The sequence below is a fragment of the Budorcas taxicolor genome, chromosome 21 (genome assembly GCF_023091745.1).
Source record: "Budorcas taxicolor isolate Tak-1 chromosome 21, Takin1.1, whole genome shotgun sequence".
NCBI classification, from domain to species: domain Eukaryota; kingdom Metazoa; phylum Chordata; class Mammalia; order Artiodactyla; family Bovidae; genus Budorcas; species Budorcas taxicolor.
Window position 1 is genome coordinate 10,184,153 of NC_068930.1, and position 24,327 is coordinate 10,208,479.

The 24,327-nt window shown below is 50.2% G+C and overlaps 1 protein-coding gene across 1 annotated transcript in view; it reads left to right on the top strand.

The window, feature by feature from the left end:
- Positions 1-369: 369 nt before the first annotated feature.
- Positions 370-24,327, top strand: part of IGF1R (insulin like growth factor 1 receptor) — a 314,862-nt gene continuing 290,904 nt past the window's right edge. The window contains exon 1 of the mRNA XM_052659610.1: positions 370-637. Coding sequence (XP_052515570.1) covers positions 544-637 — 94 coding nt within the window. The 5' untranslated portion in view covers positions 370-543. The remainder of the gene's footprint in view (positions 638-24,327) is intronic.

Here is a 24,327-nt window from a genome sequence, read left to right on the forward strand (position 1 = left end):
CCGGAGGAGGAGGAGGAGGGGAGCGGCTCATTCATTTTTCCTCCGCATTTCTGCCCCCGGCCGGCCTCCCCCGCGACCCGGGCTCCGGGGCAGTCTTGCGAGCTGCGTCGCGCCCTCCCGCCGCGGAGGCTCGGGCGTCGGGCCGCCTCCCCCTCTGTGTGGGGTCGGGTTTGTTTTCCTTCGCCAAGACGGATCCGGGCTTGGCCCCCTTCTCTCCGCAGTTTTTCCTCCCTCCTGCCTCTCTGGGTTTGAAAATGGAGGCCGACGACGCAGACAGCCCGCCCCGGCGCGCCCCGGGTTCCCGACTCCGCCGAGCGCTGGGCCGCGGCTGCCGGCGCTGAGGGCCGCCCGCCGCCAGCGCCCGCCCCGTCCGCGCCTCCCCGCGGACCCCCGGCCGGCGCCGCCTCGGGAGGTGGCGTCGCCTTCGCCCTTGTTTTTGGAGGTGGGCGGGAGACGAAGACTCGGAGACTTTTTCTTTTCCTCCTCCACCACCACCCCCCCCTTTTTTTTTGAGAAAGGGGAATTTCGTCCCAAATAAAAGGAATGAAGTCTAGCTCCGGAGGAGGGTCCCCGACCTCGCTGTGGGGACTCCTGTTTTTCTCCGCCGCGCTCTCGCTCTGGCCCACGAGTGGAGAAAGTGAGTATGTGCCCGCCGCCCGCGGCCACTGCGGGAACTTTTCCTCCGAGGGGCTGCGCCCTGTTTGCGAAACCCGAGTTGCCACCGTCGCAGCTGTCGGGCTCCCGGGCTCTGGGGCCGCGGGGCGGGGCGCCGAGGGGCTCGGCCGCAAGGCCGTGGGGGGAGCCCCCGGGCCCAGGTCGTTGGTTCGGAGGCCCGCGCGGCCCCGGGCTCGGCGCATCCCCGCGCGGGAAGGGCCTCGGTGGCTCTCCCTTCCGCGGTCCCGAGAGCCCTGCCCCGCGGCCCGGCTGTCTGGGCTGCGCTCCCTACTCGGTGGCCCGCGGCGGGGCCAGGCCCCGGGGCTCCAGCGGGGAAGTTCGCGCCCGGCCGCCCGCACCGCGCGCCCCTCCCGGCGCGCGGGGCCTCCCGACACGCGGCGCGCAGGCGGCGGTGACAGCTCGCGCGGCGCCCTCGCGGCTGGGGCAGGTTCGGTGCCCGGGGGGTGGGAGCGGGCAGCCCGCCGCTCCCGGGGCTGCAAGGTGCCCAGTGGGAGGTGCCCGGCGGGGAGGCCCCGCGGCCCCGGAATAGGTTTCCTTCCAGCGCGACCTCCTGTCGCTCGCCGCGCTTGGCCCCTGGGGCTCTTTCGGTTCCCTGTCGCTTTCGCCGGATCCGCGGCGGGTCGCCAGCCCTCTCCGGCCTCCCGGGGCTTCTCAGTGCGGCTGGAGGCGCGGGGAGCGTTCCCACTTAGATCTCGCGCCCCACGGTGCAGCCCCTGGAAAAAGGCGAAGTCGGGAGCTCGTCGTCAGTCGGGCTGTTCCGGACAGCGCGTCCAGACCCCGAGTTCAGAGGGTTTGGGGGCCCCTTCTCCCCGTTTTATAGCGGCCCGTGGACGCTCTTTTCGTCCCGGCGGGGCTAGGGTTGGTAGGGCGGCCTCCGACTGTGCGGGAGTGGGTGTGTGGTCGGAGCCGACGTGCATTTTCACACACGTGCTCGCAGCCACACGGCCTCCCAGGGACACCGTGCCCCGGGGAGAGGTGGCCCGCGTCGCGGTTTCGGTCGCGCGGGGCCCCGCGGCGGTGGGCGTGCGGCCCCGGCCTGGGCTTCGTGTCCCGAGTTGTGTTGCGCGCCCCCCACCCCCCGCCCGCGCTTCCTCTGCACAGAGTTAATAAGCAATATCGCTCCACGCGCTGCCGTTTGCAATCTGATAGCTTTTGTTTTGGTGGTGTCGGCTAGGGGTAGGGACGGGCAGGGAGGGAGGGAGAGAGAACTTAGGGCCCCGCGGTATGTGGAGCGGGGAGAGGAGGGGTTTCCATTCTTCTCCAAACGGTAAAGGGAGGCTCTGCTGGTCCATTCGCGACCGCAGGGTATCTTGAGCACGATTATAAAGTTTAAATGCAGGCACAGAACTGGGGCTGGGAACGGCGAGGGCGTGTTGGTGAGTAATGTTTGCCGAGTGTATGCAGGTGGTGCCAATTAACTTTGAAAAATCACGACTGCGCCTTGCAGAGTGAGGGGGAGAGTCAGGAGGCAGCGGGGGCTGCCTGGCCGCGTCTTAGGTGCTGTTCGGAAAAACTGTCCGTATAAACAAACCCTTCTTAAACGTTTTGTAAGAAATGCGTTCACGACGGAGTACGAGCAGATTTTTACAGGATTAGCGTGTTTACTGCGTGGAGTAAGACTCGCCTTGAGTCCGGACCCTCCACAAATCTGAGCTCTCCTGCTCTTTGTTTCTGAAGTTTCCGCACGCTGGATTGGGCGAAAGGCTCTCGGCACCCTTCTAAGGCTCACAGATGGTGTTTGGGGGCACAGAGGGGGGCTTCTAGCCTTCAGAAGCTAAATATAGTTCAGGAGACGCAAGAGAGTTAATCCATTTTATTACGGCATGTTGTTGAACTGTGTCGTGTCTCTAGTTTTATTTAATGTTAGTAAGTTCTGAAATTCACAACACCAGGGTTGGCCTTGCTTCTCCGATGCAGGACTCCGGGATTTTAAAATAGGATGTCTTGTTGTTTGGAATTCTTGATGAAAAATACTCTTTGTGAAAGGTGTTTTGTTCTGTTTGTTTTTCTTGAGAAAACAGGCAGGAGAGGAAGGGGCGTTTTAACTACTTTTATAGTACAAGATGCCAAACTTTGCTCAAGGATCCCTTGCAAATAGTTGGTTTCTGAAAACTTGATGGATGGCCAGAAGGTGCCCCATTCCTGATTATGGTTTGTTGAAGTTCTAACTCACTACCTGCCCCTCCCTATAGCTAGGAAGTTTTCAGGAGTAAATGGTATGCTCAGCATGTGTTCAGCTCTTAGTCCAAAAGGTGCTGGAACTCTTACTTCTGATAGAAATAAAACCATCGGCTCCTATCAAAGACAAGCATTGTTTTGACTGTCTAATATAATATAATAAAGATTGGGGTGCTGTTGATTAAAAATGTGTTGCCTATTTAGGGATTAGTGTTTTCTCTCTGAGTGTGATAGCAGTAGGGGTGATTAAAAAAAAAACACCTTTAATTTGGAAAACCTATACGTTTTGAAGCAGACGAAGTTATAAAGACTTTTGTATCAATGTACTGTGAACAGTGCATCTCAAAAAGGGAGGTTTGGAAGTTAGGAGTGATAGCCAAATAATATGATGCTTAAAAAAAAAAAAATCAGTGTGCCCTTTAAAGGTATTGTGGCCATCTCATTAAAAAGATTCAGTCATCTTTCTGCCCCGGGCACAGTAGTACCCTATTGTCAGGGAAATGTAGGTATGTGAAAGATGGGTGTTTAAAGAAGTTGCTGTTTTATTACCAGGAGAAGAATCCCAGAATAAGAAGTTTGGAAAGAACCTAAATAGCAAATTATAGTTTAGCCTCTCTAGAGGGAAATAGCAAGTAAAGGGTACTTTTGTGGAGGGGTGGGGTGTGGGTTTGAAGTTTAAAAGGTTATATGTTTAATTTGTCAGAAGGATTAGAAAAGTCCAACATTAAGAAATATGCTAAGGTTGACTGGAAGAACCTTAAAAACATCATGCTTTGTGAAAGAAGTCAGTCACGAAAGACCACGTATTGTATGATTCCATTTATATGAAGTCCAGAATAAGCAAATCCATAGAGACAGAAAGTAGATTCGTGGTTGCACAGGGCTGGGGAAGGAGGGGGTACGCGCTTCTTTTAGGGGTGATGAACATACTCTAAAATTAGATTGTGGTAATGGTTGCACAACTTTCTGAAAATACTAAAAACCATTGAATTGTGTACTTTAAATTAGTGACTTTTATGGTATGTGAATTATATCCCAATAAAGCTGTTTTTCTTTCAAGAAACATGTTAAGGTTGAAAAGAATGTATTGTGTTACTTTGAACATAGAATCTGTTGATAGATTAAAATTATTAAGTAAATTTGTCCAGCAGGTTGGTGTCTCCTTTTTTAAAAATTTATGGAGTTTTTTTAGACTCATGAACTACAAACTGATCACTGAAGCTATAACAGCGGAGATTGAATGCCACAGGAGAAAAGGACAGACTGGAAAAAAGAACCTTGGTTAGGAATAGCTCACATGAAGGATTAAGGGGTTGGGTTAAAAGAAATGCAAGTGCTGGTAGTGAAAGTCAGATTTGTGACACTGAAATCCTTGACTGAATCTGAAACGACGTTGGTCTTTCCAAGACTAGAGTTTAGGAGCTGAGTCTGATGGCGTTTTGTATTCCAGTTTTCTTACATATTTTTTTCCAACAAAGAAATAATGTAATGTTTTAAGATGATAAAGAATTTCCACTGTCTCTTTTGATATCCCATATTAACCACCCTGGTAGTGAAAACTTAAGAACTGCTCATTGTAATACAGTAGGCTTTGTTTGTTTGTTTGTTTGTTTCTCTTTTCTTTGTTACTTGTTTTATTTCTTAAATAGTTGCAGAGCCTGAGCAGGAAAGAGAATTTCTGTAGGATGCAGAAGTTTTTTTAGACACACAGTGATTATATTTTTTTAGTTAAAATTTCTTATCAAAATATTTAAAAACATAGCAGAGGGATTTTTATTTTCAAACTGGTCTGCCTTTATCCAGACTCACCTTGGCCTGTTAATAGGAAAATAGCTAAAGAATAACTGTTTACATTTGTTTTTGGTTTCTGTGTAAGGCTCAGTTTACTAATAAAAATGATTCCTGTTCTTCTTCTTGTTGCAAGATCAGAGCAGTAATGAATATCAACTGTATCATTTTCACTTGCTGTCTTCCAGTTTTGCCAAGGAGAGCCCTCATGGGACAGTAGCTTCTTTTAAATCTGGTTTCATTTGTTTTGTAAGAATGTGCTGTAAGAAGCAGCTGAATCCAGCTAGCACTTATTGAGTACCTGCTGTATGGAAGCTGGACACTGCCTTACATGATGCCTGCACAGAGAGAATTTCGCTTTTGTCCTTAGGACATTTTACATAATCCTGCGTGAAACGAAGTTTCTTGAAAATTCAGATCTTTTTCAGACTTGGCCCAGGGTATGCAGTTCTGAAACAACATTTTAAAGGCCCTTTAAAAACATTTCTATAGACTTAAGATAGGAAGCCTATCAATGTTATTGATTTTTCTGGAGGCATGCATGGCATGGCTTGCCTTCTGAATGCCTGCCCTCGTATTGCATTGCTGCTGGCAGGCTGTGATATACCTGTCAGTCACCCATCTCGATCTGCTGCGCTGCCTCCTTTATGACATTAGTTTGACAATTGTGATTAAAAATGGGCAGTGCCGTAGTTACCATTTGCCAAAACTTCAGTAGGAGTCACAGGTGTGCACGAGAATGTTGTATGGCATGTTTTAAGTTGTAAGGAAGGTGGGTGGGACTTACTTTAAAGCTTTTCTGGATTTATGCATTGCTTAGTTAGCTTTCTGGAAAACTTTAGGGAACTCTCATAATTGTAAGTCCTTGTTTAATTTCAAATGCTCTGCTGCTTTTAAAAGCATGAGATTGAGGAGGCAATTAAACCTTGATATGTCTTTTAATTGTAAAATGTCCAAGCCATGTTTCTCTCTCGGTTGTGATTTTTCTTTTTCAATTTGTTTTCAAAACTCATTTAAAAAATCAACCCTAGTTCACGGAGGAGGGATTTGTGCCCGTGGGCCAACCTGTTTGAACTGCTGTTCTTAGCCAACTTATGACAGGTGCCACCTGAGCCCAAGGATGCACGCCGCTCAATTGTACTAAATATATAGTGGTTGCACATGCTTGGGATATAGTTTCTTGATTTCTCTGTCTGCGATTTTCTGAAGGAAAATTCTAAACGCTTTAAAGGCAACAAGTTGAATTATGAGTGAAGCACTCTGACCTCTCCTTGAAAATGGTGTGTGGCATCTGATTATGCAGAGGAACTTTTCCAGTTATTTGTAAACAAATGATTTGGCTTAAACTGAGAGGTGTCAGGGGTGAGGGTCGGGGGGCTGGGGGGTGGTCAAAAGTCCTAATGTTTCTGCACATTGAGACCTGTTGACATTTGGGGAGGATTTTCAGTATTTGGAAACATTAAAACTTTGAAATGTGTCACCCTTACCCCAACCCCCAAGGATCTGGAAAGAACTGGTTGTTCTTAGGAAAGGGCATATGGTTGGTATAAAATGGTTGGTAAACAGAAGATCTTTAAAAACAAATTAAGTTGTTATCTCAATAGATGTATACTCCCTGGGCATGATAAAGTTTGTTTGTTTCTTTTGTTAAATTGTTTAGGTTATATTTGACTCAAAATATTAACAGTGTCTTTGATTTTGAAACTTTTGAACTATGAAGACTAAATTATTTTTTTTTACTTTTAAAGCATCAGTTCTACTCATGTTGTAAAGTCCCTAATATCAGTTTTGAAGATCCCCTACTTTTCCCAGTTATGCCAGCTTCACTTAGGGCTTATGAAGTTGATTAATTTCAAAATCTGAAGGAAATATTGATATTTCTTTACTGGAATTGAGATTTCCTTTTTCTCTCTTTTCCTAAATAAATACATGTTGAGTACTTATTGGACTCAGTTCTTTAAGTTTGCCCATCTTCCTTGGTGGCTCAGACTGTAAAAGCGTCTGCCTACAATGCAGGAGACCTGGGTTTGATTCCTGGGTCGGGAAGATCCCCTGGAGAAGGAAGTGGCAACCCACTCCAGTACTCTTGCCTGGAAAATCCCAGGGACAGAGGAGCTGGTGGGCTACAGTCCCTAGGGTCACAAAGAGTTGGACATGACTGAGCGACTTCACTTCTTTAAGTTTAAAACTATGTTCTGATGTGATAAACTATCCTACGTACATGTACAAAGATACGAGTCAAACCATAGAAATTGGGCTCCCCCGGTGGCTTAGCAGGTAGGGAATCCGCCTGCAGTGCAGGAGACACGGGAGATATGGGTTCAATCCCCGGGTCAGGAGAAGGAATGGCAACCCACTCCTGTATTCTTGCCTGAAAAATTCCACGGACAGAGGAACCTGGCAGGCTACAGTCCACAGGGTCGCAGAGAGTCGGACACGACTGAGTGACTAAGCGCACGTAGAAATGACTTTCTATCTTTGTTTAAAACACTAAAGAAACAAACTAGTAAGCAAGACTTTCATTTTTCTTTCTTTTTTCTTCATGGACTAGAAGAGTTCAGATTTTACTGGAACACAGCAGAAAGCAGTTTCTCTTATGATGGGGGATGAATGCCTGCGTGCAGTAACTGCTACTGTGTGTTGTCGCTGCTCTCTATGACGGGGAGAGGCAGACAGGCTGGAGGGACTGCCTTATTCCCATGTTTGTCCTCTCCTTGGTCAGTGCAGGCGGTGGCTCCTTGGTCAGTTGCTGGGGGTGTGTCCATGGAGCTGAGTGACCCACCTCTGGTGGCTGATGGTCTTAAAGCCCACTCTTTCTTATTTGCAATAGATTGGTGACTAACCACAGAGGGAAGATGTGCGTGCGTATGATGGGCATCCCCAAATGCAGCTGAGATAGCTATGCCTGCTTTAAATTGTTCACATTATAATAGTCTGGAAGTCTTAATTTTTTATTTTATTTTAAGCATTTATATTTTTAAAGACTTTAGAAAGTATCCTATTCTTAATTTATTCCTAGTCCAGAAAGTTCTTGGGGTTTGAAACTTAATTTTTTACACCACTCCTCAGCCTCTTAGTCCCCTTATCAAGGCAAGCATCTACTTTAGTAATAGTTATATAACAAAAAAGACCACTTGTTCAGAATTGTGTGTATTTCCATCCATTCATCCAAATTCTGACAGTTTCAAATACATTATTATTGTTGTTTTGTATGCTTTTGTATGGCTGCTCTTTTGTTTTTAAAGCTGGCACTAACTTTCTTTAAACTGGCTGTGGAATTATTTGTCAGTTTGATAATTCAGATATATGCATACTGCTTTCTAAATTACTCTTGACCATGGGAGAGCAAATATATGTTGACAGTCTTAAAGCATAAATGTTTTATAGAGCAGAACTTTAAAACTTTCCTGAGATATTTTGGATGCCTACTTTGAGCTTATCCTGTCACACAAAATGTAGTCAGTGGTTTGTCTTTATAAAAATCAATTATTAGAAATGCATGTTGACTAAGTAAATGAGACAGTGCCAATTTGAGTTAAGAAAATTTAGTTAATAACAGTTTAAGGGAGAGAAGTCTGATGATGATTAGGGAGAGATGAGTTTATAACAGTTTTTCCCAAATTGGAAGCATCCAACTGACCTATAATAACCTCCTGGAGAGGAGTAAGAAGCATAGAAAGAGAGCCCAGGGGAGAGGTCCATGATCTCCTTGCCTGTACCAGCTAGCAACAGGGGAGAGGTCCGTGGTCTCCTTGCCTGTACGAGCTAGCAACAAGGGGGAGGTCCATGATCTTGCCTGTATCAGCTAGCAACAGCGGGGAGGTCCATGATCTTGCCTGTGCCAGCTAGCAACAGGGGAGAGGTCCATGGTCTTCTTGCCTGTACCAGCTGGCAACAGGGGGGAGGTCCATGATCTTGCCTGTATCAGCTAGCAACAGCGGGGAGGTCCATGATCTTGCCTGTACCAGCTAGCAACAGGGGAGAGGTCCATGATCTCCTTGCCTGTACCAGCTAGCAACAGGGGAGAGGTCCATGATCTCCTTGCCTGTACCAGCTAGCAACAGGGGAGAGGTCCGTGGTCTCCTTGCCTGTACCAGCTGGCAACAGGGGGGAGGTCCATGGTCTCCTTGCCTGTACCAGCTAGCAACAGTTTTCTTAGGTCGTCAGCTGTTACTTCTATTTAGGTTGTAAAGTCCTCAGCAGTTGTGCCGTTATTATCAGCGTTGTCCTGTGTTTATTCTACCCTGCTAAGTTTTGGGGGGGTCTCTCAGTAGTGGGGTAAAATACCTACCAGTAGCTCAGACTCTGAATTTGGAAGAGAAACACAGATTATCATGAAGACAAACGATCAGAGAGACCAGAGGCAGAGGAGGATCTGCTGTTGAGCTTCCTTAGTTCTGTTGTCTGATTTCTGTGGATAATGAGTTCATGGAATATGTGAGGTCACAACATGTTATAGTTTCATCCCAGGAAATTCTTTTGTTATCACTGTTGTACTTGGTTGAACTGTATATTTGGGATTTTCTGTCTAGCATTACCTCAGTAAGATTTTCAACAAGAAGTGGTGTTGGGTCAGGATGGAATTCCTAGTTACATTTCTGTTCATCAGCCCCTTTCTGGGGAGACTCCTTTATTAAATGTTTCCTTTCTTCCTCCCTGAGTCACTTGAAATTGTTCTCATTCGCCCATTTCTGGCTCCACCCTGGTCCCGTCCAGACCTGCAGGGACTCTTGGAGGAGATGCTTGGTTGGCCTCTGGGCCGGGCATTCTGACTCCAACACCCTCCTTCTGCTTTGATGGGCTTGCCAGCCCCACATTATCAGCATCGCTTTTTGTGGTGCTGCCCTTTGGTCCAGGACTCAAGTCCCAGGGCCCTGTCCTGGGCTGTAACCCGCTCCTACCGAGACTTTGCTGTAGGGATCCCGTGTGAATTCCTAGGACTCTATCAGTGGGCTCTGGCTCTACAGTAAGCAAGCCCGTTCTGGCTCCATGTTTTGCTCCTTCTGTATTCAAGGCCTGGAGTGCTTTTCCTCTTTACTGATATTGCCAGAAAAGGTCAGAAAAATTGGGATTGGAATCTCTTTTTCATTAAAAGAAAACTCTAGGTTTCAGATCTGTGAAATAAGGACAAGACTGTGACTGTGTAAAGATGGGATGCTAAGTTAATTCCTGTTCCCCAAATACCTTCCTAGAGTTTGAGTTCATCTGAGATGCCATCTTTTAATTTCTAACACAGATTCCTTCCCTTTCATGAAGTTTTTCTTGATTACCCTCGTTTCTGTAGACCTGACTTCCCGCCTGTTCCTTTTGAGGTCGTACTCTCTGCTGTGCCGGTTAGCAGTGATTGGTTTTTCTCTGGGACCCGAGCTGTTGTCATTTTATAAGGGCGTAGAGAGAAGTGCAGGCAGAGGGCTTGGGTTTGAATCTCAGCTCCTCAGTAGCTAAGGCCTCAAGCCAATTGTTTAATCTTCCTGTGCCTCAGTTTTCCTCATCTGTAAAGTTATAATTCTAATAGAACCTACTCCAGACGTTTATTCTTAAAAGCGAAAAGTGAGCTGATGCATACGTCAAATACTTAGGCTGGCATATCCTAAGCCCTCCAGCTTTGGTTTGCTACTGCTCTAATGGGCACGGCATCCTTGAACAGAGTTGTTGTTTGGATAGTGCCAGAAATACAGGATGCATTTGACGTCGGGCTTCCGTTGTCGTTTGAATGTTATGCAGAGCCTGGCACATAGTAGGTGCTCAATTAATGTTCTGTCGTGAGGATTTATTTTGCTACGGTGCTTACTTAACAGGATTGCAGTTTGCTTGTTTAACAGTTTTGTGATTTTTTTTTTTACCTTTTTCATTAAACAGTGGCCGGTACCTACAGTGCATCGTCCATTTCAGAGGTCTACCATGCTTTCTCTCTCTAATCGTTTGTCCGTTTCGGCTGGTGCCCAAGAAGTGTCCAGGGTGCGCTTTGTCCGCCTCACCAATGCTTAGGCGCCATCTAGTGGCCAGCAAGGAAATTCGGCTTCTTTGATGCCTAACGATGAAGACGGCCCGTGGTCCCTCTGGTTTAGGTTCCTGGGAACCCAGTTGCAGGAAACTGTGGGGACTGCAGGCTTCTGTAGGACCTGTTGGGATATGGTTTTCAATTAAGGATGCTCTGCTGCATCAGTGAACTAGCTTGAGAGAATTTGGGTCTCCCTGAGTGGTGTGAGCAACTTTTGACAAAGTTGTATCTATCTAGCGCACCTTTTACAGGTTGGGATTTAAGATGTTTTTACAGGACTTTAATAAGTGACAACTTCTGAAATATTCCTTTCGAGGTTAGAGGTTTAAAACATCTATTGATTCCTTTTGAAAAACTTCCCATTGCTCTACTTAAAATATGTGGTAAGACTTTAATAATTATCATTCTTATATGTGTCCCCTTGGGCAGGTGCTCACCAGCCAGAAATCCTGACAGAGAAACACTTTCATTGCTGCTGTTGGGTCTCATGTTGGTTGTATTTTGTTAGACATTTTTCTGTATTTGGTTGCTACTCGTTGGGTAGTTTCACAATCTGCTTTCTCACTTCCTTAGTTGAAGCTACACTAAGTTAGTGAATAGGTGGTTCATTTTGTTAGGCTCATCTCTCTGTGGTTGCTTTTGGCTAGTTTTAATTTGGAAGTCATTGATTTGGCTCTCTGATAGAGGATTGCAACTTGCCATCCCTTGAGACATTTTGAACAACAGCTCTGGCTGTTTCTGAAACAGACTGGACCCACTCAGGTCTCTTTGCCTTGGCAGGTGGGAGCCCCTGTACCAAGGGGCTCTTGGCAACTTTATTTCCTCCTCTGATACAACTGTATTACCAGCTCACGCCCTGGCAGACTCCTTTCAGAATTAGCTGCAGCTCTCCCTGTCCAGCGGCCTCGACCCTGCTGGTTGGATAGCCCCACAGATCTCTTTATACCCTTGTTAGTGCGTCGTCCCCAGCCTGTTGCTCTCTCCTGGTCAGGGAGGCGAGAGGCACCTTGGTTATCCTTGAATTCTGAGCTCATGCCTCAGTGCCTAGCATGTAGGAAGACCTCATGCCTCAGTGCCTAGCACGTAGGGAGACCTCAACGAATAGAAGCCCTCTTAAAAGGACACACTCAGTCCCCCGTGCCCCCTCTACTTTGAAGCAACGTGAACAGCACATTTATTTTCATCTTGTCATGACCACTCTTGGCTGACAAAGGTCCGGCTAGTCAAAGCTATTTTTTTCCCAGTAGTCTTGTATGGATGTGAGGGTTGGACCATAAGGAAACCTGAGCGTCGAAGAATTGATGCTTTTGAGCTGTGGTGTTGGAGAAGACTCTTGAGAGTCCCTTGGACTGCAAGGAGATCCAACCAGTCCATCCTAAAGGAAATCAACCGTGAATGTTCATGGGAAGGACTGATGGTGAAGCTGAAGCTCCAGTAATTTGGCTACCTGATGTGAAGACCTGACTCGTTGGAAAAGACCCTGATACTGGGAGAGATTGAAGACAGGAGGAGAAGGGGACAACAGAGGATGAGATGGTTGGATGGCATCATCGACTCAATGGACATGGGTTTGAGCAAGCTCCGGGAGAGTGAAGGACAGGGAAGCCTGGCGTGCTGCGTCCATGGGTTTGCAAAGAGTTGGACACGACTGAGTGGGTTGCCATTTTCTTCTCCAGGGGGTCTTCCTGACCCTGGGATAGAACCCCATTCTCCTGCTTCTCCTATGTTGCAGGCGGATTCTTTACTGCTGAGCCACCGGGGAGGCCCTTCGAGGGTTGAACGCGTCTCTCTCAGCACCGGCTGTGTCTGGGATGGGCTGCAGGCTGCGTGGAGCCGGCACCTGTTGGAAGCAGCCTGGGTGCCTCCGTGTGGCGTGCTGGGCTCGGCCTGAAGCCGCGGGGCAGGCGGGGCATCCGTGGGGCTCCCTCTGCCACTCCTGACCCTGACACTTTCCCCTCCGAATGACTGCGAACGTTCAGGCTGTTCCTCGCGGCGTTTCCCGCCTTCAGATCCAGAGACAGCACGCAGAGAGACGGGGCTCTTCAGAAGGTCTGGCTGGACTGAGCGGGGCTGCTGTGTCTTGCATGGTTTCCTTGACGAGGCCAGTTAACTTTCGCCTTGACTCCTGGCGGGGACGATAGCTCACCTTAAAGACTCCTGTCACTGGAGCGCGCCCTCTCCTTCAGGGCCGTGGACGAGGCCTCTGGCGGCCTCATTGTGGGGCCACTGAGGTTGGAAGCCTGCACCCTGCATCCCCCAGAAGTTGATGGAATAATAGGTCTCCTGAATGTAATTAACACCTGAGAGATTACCCTTGAAAGCTTCATACCCTAAGGACTCTAGTCTGGTGGGATATTTCTTACAGATAAGTGGAAACATAACCATTTGAACCTGGCACGTTAATTTCAGGCATAGCTTGTTTAAGAGTGTCTTGGAAAGCACCATGCAGATGTTGAACAGGGTGGAGGGGAGCTCCATCCGTACAAGCCAGCACGGCGCCTGCCTTTCGTCTGCCCTCCTCACGGCGCTTTCTGCCTTTGAACCCACCCCCCCCCCCCCCCCGCCTTGCCCAAGGCCCCCTGCCACAGGCAGCCCCTTCAGGCGCAGGCAGACACTGGAGCCTCAGTGTCCCCATCTGCGGTTTGCTGTGCCACGAGGGATAGTCTTGCATCCCAAGTGCCCAGCAGGACCGGCTCGTAGGAGGCGTCCAACAGGTGCCTGTTTTAATCTGTCTCTTCTGCAGGCCCTGGTGGCCCGGCAGCCTCTCCCTGGAGGACTGGCCCCATTTCCTGCACTTGCTGTGATGTTCTGAGCTCCTGAGACAGGTGGGCAGCGGGGGTGGGGGGCGTCAAGCTGCTGAAGAGCTCAAGCGGCCATGGGTACTCCGACTTCGATGCTTCTTGAAGGTTTGACTCTCGGTGGCCTGGGACGGGCTCCGGGGGGTGGGCAGGGCTGCTGGAGTCTGAGGCAGACAGGAGAGCCAGGGGAGGGCTCAGCCCTGTGAGCATCAGGGTGTTCCTAGGGGGAATGTGGGGGGCCGCTCGGGTTGGTGCTGGTGACCCCGTGAAGGCACGGTGAGGGGGGCCCTGGGGGCCGGGTCATACCCCGACCCATCAGAAGGGTGCCGCGGGAGCAACACCCAGGGGCATTGGAGGTGCCGGGGAAGGAGAGGGCCAGGCTGAACCTGGGGGGCCGCACAGCCTCCGGACACACTCCTCTTCTGTGGAAACAAAAGGGAAAGCTCCTCTGGTGCGCTTGCCTGTGCATTGCCGGGCACTGCTCTCCCGCTTTCCAGGGACCCAGCCCGGCTGCGACCCCAGGTCCCCTCCGAGCCGCGTGCTGGGCCCTGGCCATGGCCTGAGGTTGGAGGCTGGCCGCCCGGAGCAAGGTGGGCTCATTTGTTGGAAACGGGAGGCCAATTAGGTGTCCAGCTCCAGGCTTTGCTGCTGGTGCTTTTTAACTTGAACGCGTATTGATGTTTTGAACTCGACCGGTACATCGTTATTCCCCTGAGAAGCGGTCACTGGTCCTTCACAGGGGTCAGGGTGGGGGGGGGTGGTTAGTGCTGGAAGATTCCTGCTGCCCTTCCTGCAACTGTTGCCACTGGACAAATAGTCTTAGAAACAAACACGCCAGTTCCGGAGGTCGCCTGGAGGCCTGGGGCTACTGTCCTGCGCTCAGTGTGCTGACTTCCAAATTTTAAACCCCTTTCGCCTGTAGGAGCAAGCAGACCTAAGGGGCGCAGTGTCCGTGTGCTGCGGGCGGAAACCGCGCCTTCTGCTGGGCCCAGAACGCCCTTCTCCCCGCTTGTCTTTGATGCTCCAGGTTCTGTATGGCTCAGGCTCTACGTCGAATGAGACGTCTACTGACGGGCTGTGCCTGGACACCTTGTTTTCCTTCTGTACCCCAGTTTTCTCATCTGCAAGATGGGAGTTGGTGAATGGCACCCATTTCAGAGGACAAGTCCAAGTATTTCCTGGGCAGATGAACATACATTCCTTGGAATGGCGTGCCTGTCATCTGCACTACGGGTTAGTCGTATTATTGTTATTAAGGATGGAGGAAACAGACGTTAAAAGTTGTCTACTTCCTTAAAGAGTGATCAGTGCCCTCCTGGTGCATATGGGTTCTGATGTTCGGCTTTTAGCAGCATTCGCCTTCTGTGACCTTCACATCAAGACTCTAGCAGCTTCAGTTGACTTAGAGGAGTTTCGTGAGCGCTGGCTCCAGCCTTTCGTCTTTGGGGAGAGAAGGCACCTCGGTCTGTTGTGTTCCTCCCTCTTCCTGTCGTCCCTGCTGCCTCCGGGGAAGGACGTGGAGCATGCTCCTCCAGGAGAGGCAGTTATTCGAGCCCAAGATAGCCCAGGCGCTGGGGCTCACCGGACAGTGAGTCACTGCGCAGTGACACGGAGCGTGTACAGCCCCGCTCTCTGCCTTCCTCGGGAGTGGCTCGGGGGCCAGGTGGCCTTCTGAGGGGGAAGGTCTGCATGAGAAGTGAGGGGGTGTCATAGCCCCGCCTGCATTGAGGACACAGATCCAAAACACGTGACTCTACTTGTCCAAAAACACTAGTTCAAATATTCAAAATACTGGAAAAAGTGAGAACGCGTGTTGTGGGGTCCCGGCTGCCAGAGGTCTCAGCGAGGGTGGGAGCCAGCCCCAGAAAAGGTGAGAGTGAGCGTGTTAGTCGTTCAGTCATGTCCAGCTCTTCGCCACCCCATGGGCTGTAAGCCCGCCAGGCTCCTCTGTCCATGCAGTTCTCCAGGCCAGAATACTGGAGTGGGGTGCCATTCCCTTCTCCAGGGAATCTTCCCCACCCAAGGATTGAACCCAGGTCTCCAGCATTGCAGGCAGATTCTTTGCCATCCGAGCCTTGGGGGAAGGTGGTGCCTGGTTAGTAAGTTCTTTGTCGGGGAGCCGCCTCCAGGAGGGAGAGAAGGAGCTGCCCTTTTGCTCTGCCCCCTGGGATGGTACAGGGTTTCTGGTTCCTGGGCTGGAGATCAGGCTTAGTCCTGCTTCTGGAGCTTGTTAGCTAGGCTTGGGTGCTCTCATTAGGGGGCTGTTACCTATGGTAGTGTTTCCTAAGGAAGTGTGTTTTGAATCCAGACTCCTTATTCAACCAACTTGAAACAATTCACAGGAGCACTTTCTTAGCGGGGGGAATTAATTCCTTTGGTTTACAAGCTATTCCTTGGGGTCAATAAGCGCGGGACAAGATGAGCCACTTTCTAGTCATTAGGGAAATACAAGGAAAAACCACAGTGAGACACCAGTTCATGTCCGTGAGGACGGCGATGAACCAAACATTGAAAATAACAGGTGTTGGCAGGGGTGTGAAGACGGTACAGCCGTTCTGCGTTGCTGGTGGGAAAGTAAACGGGGCAGCTGCTATGGAAGGCAGTGTGGGGGCGTCCCTCGAAAAATTAAACACGGAATTGCAGTCTGATCAGCAGTCCTACATTAGCATATGCCCAGAGGCCTCGATCGCAGGGAATCGGAGATATTTGCACATCCATGTTCCTAGCAGGAAATAATTGTTGGCGGAAGCTGAAAGCCGAAAGTGTCCATTGGTTAAACAAAAGGTGGCCCGTATTAGCAATCAAATATTATGCAGCCTTAAAAAAGGTAGGAGATTCTGACACGTGCTACAAGCAGGATGAGCCTGGAGGACATTATGTTATGTGAAAGAAGCCCGTCATAAGTCAGCGAATACCATGATTCCACGTGGATGAGGAGCCTACAGTTGCCACATTTACAGTGACTGAAAGTAGCAGGCTGGGAGGATGGGGAATTAGTGTCATGCTGGGTGTCAGGAGCTGAGGGAGGGGAGGATGGGGAATTAGCATCTGATGGGTTTGGAAGCTTGGTCGTGCAAGATGGAAAGAGTTCCGAGGATGGATGGCGGGATGTCTGTGCCACAGTGTGAATGTACTTCATGATGCTGAACTGTGCATTTAAAGAGGGTTCGAGGGGGCTTCCTTGGCGGCCCCATGGTGACGAGTCCGCCTACAGTGCAGGAGACCCAAGTTTGATCCCTGGGTCAGGAGGATCCCCTGGAGAAGGAAATGATAACCCACTCCAGTGCTCTTGCCTGGGAAATCCCCTGGACAGAGGAGTCCACGGCGGTCGCAAAAGAACTGGACACGATTTAGTGACTAAGCAACAACAAGCTGTGTTTATTTTTACTGCAGTTTCAAAAAGTCTGGTTTCTTGAGTATGTGCCATGCGGGAGAGCAGGAGCGGAAAAGCCAGCCCCCACGCGTGGTGGCCGTGGTGGCCGAGGCAAGCGAGGGCTGTCCCAGGTGCCCTGGGAGCTCAGGGGCTGTGTGAGGTCAGGAGAGGCGTCCCCAAAAAGTGTGGCTTTGCGCTGAGCCACCAGGGGTGGGTCTGTTTGCCATAATGAGAGAGCACCTCCGGTGGCACTTTCCTTTCAGGGAAGGCAAGTCAGGAGTCAGACTCCCGTGCCATCTAGCCACAAATGAAATTTATTACTAATCAGCCATGTGACGTGTGATTGCTTTTTCATTTTCTTATTTTTCCAGAAGAGAGATTTGTTTAGATATCTGATTCCCTCACTGATTAGACTAGAAGTTTTTCATTTGCCTTGACAGCTCAATTTCTTCCCGCTCGTGGACTCCCCCGCCACTTAGGGAGCCCTGAAGGAAAGGGCTTGACCCCTGCGAGCCCTGAGTGGGAGCGTCTCCTCAACGCAGAGGAGGAAGCAGAGGCCCCGGGGTGTGGCCTGAGGGCCAGGGCACATGCTGCCCGTCCAGGCGGGCCGCCTGCCCCGCACCCGCAGCTGCTCTCCGGGCCTGTTTCTGGTCCTAAGTTGTCACCCTCTGGCTTAACTGGGAGTCGGGGCTCAGGCGTGGACCTGCCTTGTTCCACCCAGAGCGGGAGGCAGGCAAGCCTGCCTGGCCGTGAAGGGAGTCTTCTCCACCCCGCTCAGTTGAGCAGGCTCTCCGTGTGGGCCCCATGGGAGGAATCTCGCTGCGGGCGGCTCCGCCGGGCATGGAAGTTGACTGGTACTTTCTCTGCGTCTCGGAAGTCAGCCGGAGTGACCACTCTCGTCTTCCGGGCAGGAGGAGGTGTCAAGAGGGTGGGGTACTGCTCCCCAGCGTGGCGATGCGCTCTCACGAAGCTGGGGGGCGTCTGCATCGGCTCAGGCTCTTGTATCAAATCACCGCAGGCTGGGGGTTAAACAGCAGATACTTAGCTCCCACAGCTCTGGAGGCTGGAAGTCCAGGATGAAGGCACTGGCAGGGGCATTGTCTGATGAGTGTGTACTTCCCAGCTTGCAGATGGCCGGCGTCTCGTGGCGGCGTCACGTAGGGCCAGAGGGAGGCAGGCGAGCACACGTTGGTCTTCCAGCCCAGAGGACACTCCTGCCTCGGTGGGACCCCGCCCCGAGGTGCCGTGACCTCACTGATACCATCCCGCGGAGGGGTTAGGGCCTCAGCATATGAGTTTTCAGGGGACACAAACGTGCATTCCATGACAATGGAGTAATATACATGTATTTTAAGTTCTTGGTCAGTTTCGAGAGCTGGCTTTGGGTTCGTTTGGAGGAACTAAGGGAAACCCAGCATCTAAACGTGGACGCTTGTAAGATGGCCCTGAGCGCACTTGGCTTCCAATGCTTTGGCCAGAGGCGCGAAATGTACAGGTGGTCTTCTGGGCACGCGGTGGCTTTTCTTAGAGTGGGTGCTGCGTGAGAGGAGCGTGGTTATTGGGAAATCTCACCCCACCCCGCTTCCGCCAGTTTTGGACGAGGGAGCTGCTGCCTTTGAATTCTGCTGTGGCTCCTAGCGGGCAGTTGTACTCCAGGACCGCTTCACTTTGAGTTTTTGAAAGCTCAGCTCCTTGGTGAGGACTCACCTTTTCAATGGGATGGAATGCAGTTCAGAGGCCCTCATCTTGACTGCGCCCCCCCTCCCCACCCAGGGTCTGTTTTGTGAATATGATTCCAGCAGTGGTGAAGGGTTGGGGACGTGCTGGGGATGGATCTCCCTTTCAGCACGTCCACGAGGCTGGATGACTGGGGAGGTGACTGTTGATTGTTTATAAGCATGAATTGTTTACAAGTCCTACTTGCTGTTTTCAATCTGACCCTGCTATTATGTTGTTTTGTTTCTGTTCACAGCTGAGTTTTAAGCTGGGTAGGATTTAAGGGTGAGTCATTCCCATGACAGTAAAATCGGTATCGATCAAGCCTTCCCGTTAATCCTGCGAGCAGTTTAGAGACAGATGAGGTGTCTTAAGGCTTCTGCTGGGAGGATCCTGAGTGTGCAGGCCGCGGCCTGGGGTCAGCCTTCCTCAGGACTCAGCTCACCGCTCTCATCTGCCGGTCTGGATCTGGCATGCTGCTTGGAGCCTCCGCTGCCTGAAATCAGGGCGTGTTTCAGTAAAGGGGATACGAGCCCCTGTGAGGGTTGCTTCCCTCCACGCAGAACTCTCCCTGGACCACTGGTCTGAATGTTCAGTGAACGTGGGCCAGGCTTTTGTGGGGAACTTATGATCCCTTTCTCACCACCCTGAGCTCTGAATTGAAGTCCGATTTGCCACCTCGTTCCTGCCTTGGTCAGAAAATTGCCCCGAGGGTCGTGTGTGCCTGGCAGCTGTGGATTCTTCTGGATGGAAAGACAGAGAAAGGTTGAGGGTCACGTGTCCGGGCAGATTGACGGGAGCAGGACCGCAGACAGGGCCGAGCAGTTTCTGAGGGTTCGGCCCCGGCTCCCACAGGGGCAGCGGCTGAAACGCTCACACCCACCTTCCTTCCGCCTCCCGGCCACCCTTCAAGGAAGCTGCCTGAGGCCTGGGGGGCACCCTGGCTCCTGGCGGGGCGGTGGGCCCTGTGCACTGCCTTTGGCCTTCTCTCCAATGCCAGGCCCACCCTGGGCACCATTGAAAGCAGACAGGGCACTGCCTGGATGTGGGCAGTGGAGCAGAAGGGTCTGGTGAAGCTTGTACTGCAGAGAAGAGGGGGTGAGCACGTGGATCAGGGGCTCGAAGGTTAGAGAGCATCTGGTTGTGAGAAGTTGAAGAGGGACAACTTGGAGTGTCTGGATGTTCAGGGACGTGCCAGCAGTAGGGAGGTGTCACGGAAGCAGCCCCTGTGTTGGAAGGGCGTGCCGTGTGGCTGCAGAGAGACTCTCCTGGGAGCGAACCGGGGTCGTGATGAACAGGACCAGCGTGGGCGGGGGCACGGTCAGTGGGAGCCCAGCAGGAGGTCCTGGGGCCTCCTGGAGGAGGTGCTGGAGGACCAGGATTTACTCAGCCTGGGGGTGAGCTGGGTGAGGGCTGAAGCACGTGTGGTGAGGCCCAGGGAACAGGCTGGAGGTTGGGGGTGGAGGGTGAGGCTGGGGGCAGGTTGGGGCTGGTGTCGGGGGTTCTCGGAGGCCAGGCTGAGGGACATGATGGAGTCTCATGGGCAAAAACAGTCCATGAAAACCGGTTCTCTTACTTGGGTAAGTTAAACTAATACGCTGGCGGCCCCTGGTCTTTGTGAAGTAATCCAGAGCCTTTTTGGGGAGATGCTGGGATGTGTCTGGCGGGGAGACGGGAGAGGCTGGTCCCTCCGCCGTCCAACCACTACCCTCACACTGCGTCCCGGGCTGATTCAGATCTGTCTGACTTGCCGGAGTTAGTCATTTCTGGACCAGACAGAGGCCTCTCAGGTTATCACGTCTGATGGGAATAAGCAGAAACGTCCATTCTTTCTTCCTTTCCTTCCCACCCCAGGTCAGCGTTGTTTCAAATGCATCACGACAAGCAGCTTGCATGTGGAGGTGGTGTGTCTGACCCCTGTAGAAAGTAACCGGGGATGTTTTCCAAGCCCTGGCAGCTTTTTGGTGCTCGGACTGTGAGGGCTTTGGAATGGGAAGGCATTCTGGTTGAGTCGTGGAAGGAGGGAGACCTTTGCAGGGAGGATGAGAGTTTGGCCTTTCCCCCTCGGATCAGCATAGTAAACGCCTGTGCAGACGTTTGTAGGGTGTCTTTGTGGAGAGCGAGCCCCGCACTGTTGCTCAAGTGCCCTGAAATTAACAGGTGAAGGAGCGATGCCCCGCTCAACTCTGACCTCTGAAAGTGTTCATGCAACTCTGTTTCGTGGGCCTTCGAGTTTTACTCAGATTTAGTAGCCTCTGTCAGGTAGTCTTCCCTGAAAACCAGTGTGACCATATGCATCAACCAATGGGTGTTCTGAGATGTGAGATACTTAGTCCCAGGTCTGCTGCAGGCTCCACACCGGGTGGGAATGAGGGGGCTGAGGCGTGAGGCCAGCTGTCTGTGCCCCCCAGGACCCCGCGCCCGCTTCTCTGGAGCAGCATCATAAACAAAACCCCGTTTGTAGACAGTGAGTTCCCACTGAACCTTTCATTATGGGGGCAAGGTATGTGTGCTGCTCGGGGCACGGAGCCAGAGGTTAGGGGCTTACTCACTGCTTAATTCTCCCTGGCCTTTCTTGCTCAAATCTTGGTTCTTTTAAGATTCAGAAAATAATGCAGAATGCATAAGATGTCTGAAATTCCTAGCTCTGGAGACTTGACGACATGAAAGAGCCAGGATTTTCAGGCTGGCCATTTCAGCATCAACCATTTCCCACTTCCTGATTCATAGCTTCCAGGATTTGTAATGCCTGTGGACACTTTTTTTTCTCTCTTTTAAAAGCAGCCATTGAAAGAAAAAGTAAATAGCGAAATCCCCGGCCCAGAAGTTCTACTTCCTGTTGTTGTACTACTGAGCTCTGAAAAATAGCTTTGCAAGTTTAGGCTCTTGTTTGGACTGTTACAAAGGAATTCTTGAGATCTTTTTGTTTGGACAGGCTGTATGAAGGTGATAAATCGAAAGGACTCTAGTTTAATCAGCCCAGAAGTGCACAGGTGACATTTTAGTTTCCTTCTTAGCTTTATGGTGGGTGTGAGTGTGTGAATATAACCCAAGCAGTAGTGAGTTTGCTAGTGCACACACACATTTGCAACAATGCAGCTGTTTCCCTCATAATGTTTATTTTTGAAAGACTTACTCGGGTACAAATGACACTTTCTGAGTATAAAAGAAGCGGAAGCGTTTATAATTCTTGCAACAAGGGAGAAAGATCTGAAGTAATCAAGAAAATGATGGAATGTCAGACTTCCCCTTTCCCCGCCAACCCTTTCCATGAAATGAAAGTGTGGAGCCGCAGATAAAAGTCACAAGATTTTGAGAAGTACAACAACCTTTTCAGCTTTAAGGGATGATATCTTGGCCACTGAAGGGGTCCTGATTGTGTAAACTAATTCTTGTCCCAGAATCATTTCATCCGTGGTGAATGGACCCCCTACCCGCAGGCCCCCAAATCCAGGTGTCTAAAAAGCTGAAGCAGGTATCTAGTGATAACTTGATCTGGGCTTTCATGAAGGTGAACGACAGTTTCTGGGTAGAATGCCGAATGTCCAGCTCCCCTTGTGTGGTTTAGTACCTGTTATTTGCAGATACTGGGCTGCGTTTGTATTTGGGAGCATGTGAAGGTGCTGCTGTCTGCCTTCCTTGGGGTTATAGTCTATAGTATCTATTTGGAGGGCACATGGTTTTACACAGTCTGGTTAATTGATATATTGGTGGAACAGCCCCTCTTCTGGGGGACTCTTCCTAAAGATCATAAGCAGGAAAATCTTTCCTCAGCTGCCCATCCAGTGGGGGAATCAGAGCTCTCTATCTCTAGTTTTTGGGGGGCTCTCTCAACGATTAAAAAATGGGAAAGAGTACACAATCCCCGTGTATGACTTTTAGTTTTTAGTGATTTATTTATTTATTTTTTAAGCGCGAAGACCTTTGACCCTTAGTAGCCTTACACATGGGCTTCCCTGTAGCTCAGCTGGTAAAGAATCTGCCTGCAATGCAGGAGACCCCGGTTCGATTCCTGGGTTGGGAAGATCCTCTGGAGAATGGATAGGCTACCCACTTCAGTATTCTTGGGCTTCCCTAGTGGCCCAGATGGTAAAGAATCCCCCTGCAATGTGGGAGACCTAGGTTCGATCCCTGGATTGGGAAGATCCCCTGGAGAAGGGAATGGCTACCCACTCCAGTATTCTTACCTGTAGAATTCCATGGACAGAGGAGCTTGGTGGGCTACAGTCCATGGGGTTACAAAGAGTAGGACACAACTGTGCCACTCAGCATAGCACAGCCCTACACATCGTCTTTGGAAATACCACCTTTTGAAACAGGTGGTGACTGCTGGATCCTCCCACGCGAGGTGCAAGCTCTGGTGCAGTTAGACCTGCCTCACCTCTGGCCGATGAAGAAATCGTTTCAGTTTTTGCTGACGGTGTAGAGAGAGCTCTTGGGAGCAGGGCGTTTTGAATTAGCAGAGGGAGCACCAGCTTCTTAAACGTGCCGTTTGTTCTGCTACGTAGGTGCTGTGCACACACCTGACCAGCAGCCCCTCTGTGCTGGGCTCTGCTAATTGGTTTCTCGTTTTGTGTATTTGAGGCCAGCATGTTCTTCTCTCTGGAAATCTAGCTAGCTCCCCTTTCCCTTCAGCCAGTGAACTTTACATTGTCATTGCAGTTTTCTCTAGGAACTATTTGCACAAACTAGGGAGCCCTGTTTCTGTCGTCTGTGAAGGCCATCCTGGGGGTCAGAGACAAGTTCAATTGGCAGAATGAGTTGGTGGTGGTCTCTGAATGGTCAGAGTGTTAATGCTATCTATAGCAAACCTGTGTCTTTGGGGGAAGAGTGGAGTTTAGACGTGCTTTAAGATAATGGCTGCAGAATGAATCTGATTCTTGTATTGAGGGAGGGAGGGAGGGAGGGAGTGAAAGTTGCTCAGTCGTCTCCGACTGTTTGCGACCCCATGGACTATACAGTCCATGGACTTCTCCAGGCGAGAACATTGGAGTGGGTAGCCTCCCTTTCTCCAGGGGATCTTCCCAACCCAGGGGTCGAACCCAGGTATTGAGATAGATAGGATTTGTTATCAAATCATAATTGCATGTATCCAAAGGACAAAATGGTAGTCACAATCACTTTAACCTAAAATTTGGGAAAGAGAAACTGAAGGCTCCATGAAAGCAAGAATTGTGCTCACTGTTGGGTCCATGGTACTTGGCACATGGTGGGTTTTATGAAAAGCTAAGAGATGGATGCCAGAGAGTTCTCAGATCACAGCCCCAGCAAGGCCTCCTGCCTTCTTCCACGCTCTGCGCTCGCGGTGGAGCCCACTGCCTCCTGCAGATGAGCCTGCGGTCGAGAGGGTTCGGTGGCAGTGAGAATTGGTTCAGCAGTCATGCGTGCGTACGGCAGTACAACCGCTTCACATGTGTGACCTGTTTAAAGACAATATGCCACTACGATGAACAGTGAACCTTTAATTCGGGGCAGATTTGCCTGCCACCTTATACTACAATTATTACATTTATTGCTTTTTTCAAATTATAATAGTAATAAATGGTTATTAGGGGAAAATTGGAAACTATCATTAGGAAAAAAGGAAAACAAAAATCATCTGTAGTCAGTGTAGAGGTAACCGTTAATAGTTCGTTGTAATTTCCTGAGGCCTTTTTTTTTTAATCTCCCTCAACTTACCTGTGTACGTATATATTTAAAAAAACAAAAATGAGTGTTCACTATACGCACATTTTCATCCTCATTTCCCTGCCGCTTAGCATCACGTTGTGAATTTTTGCCTGCTGCATTATATTTTT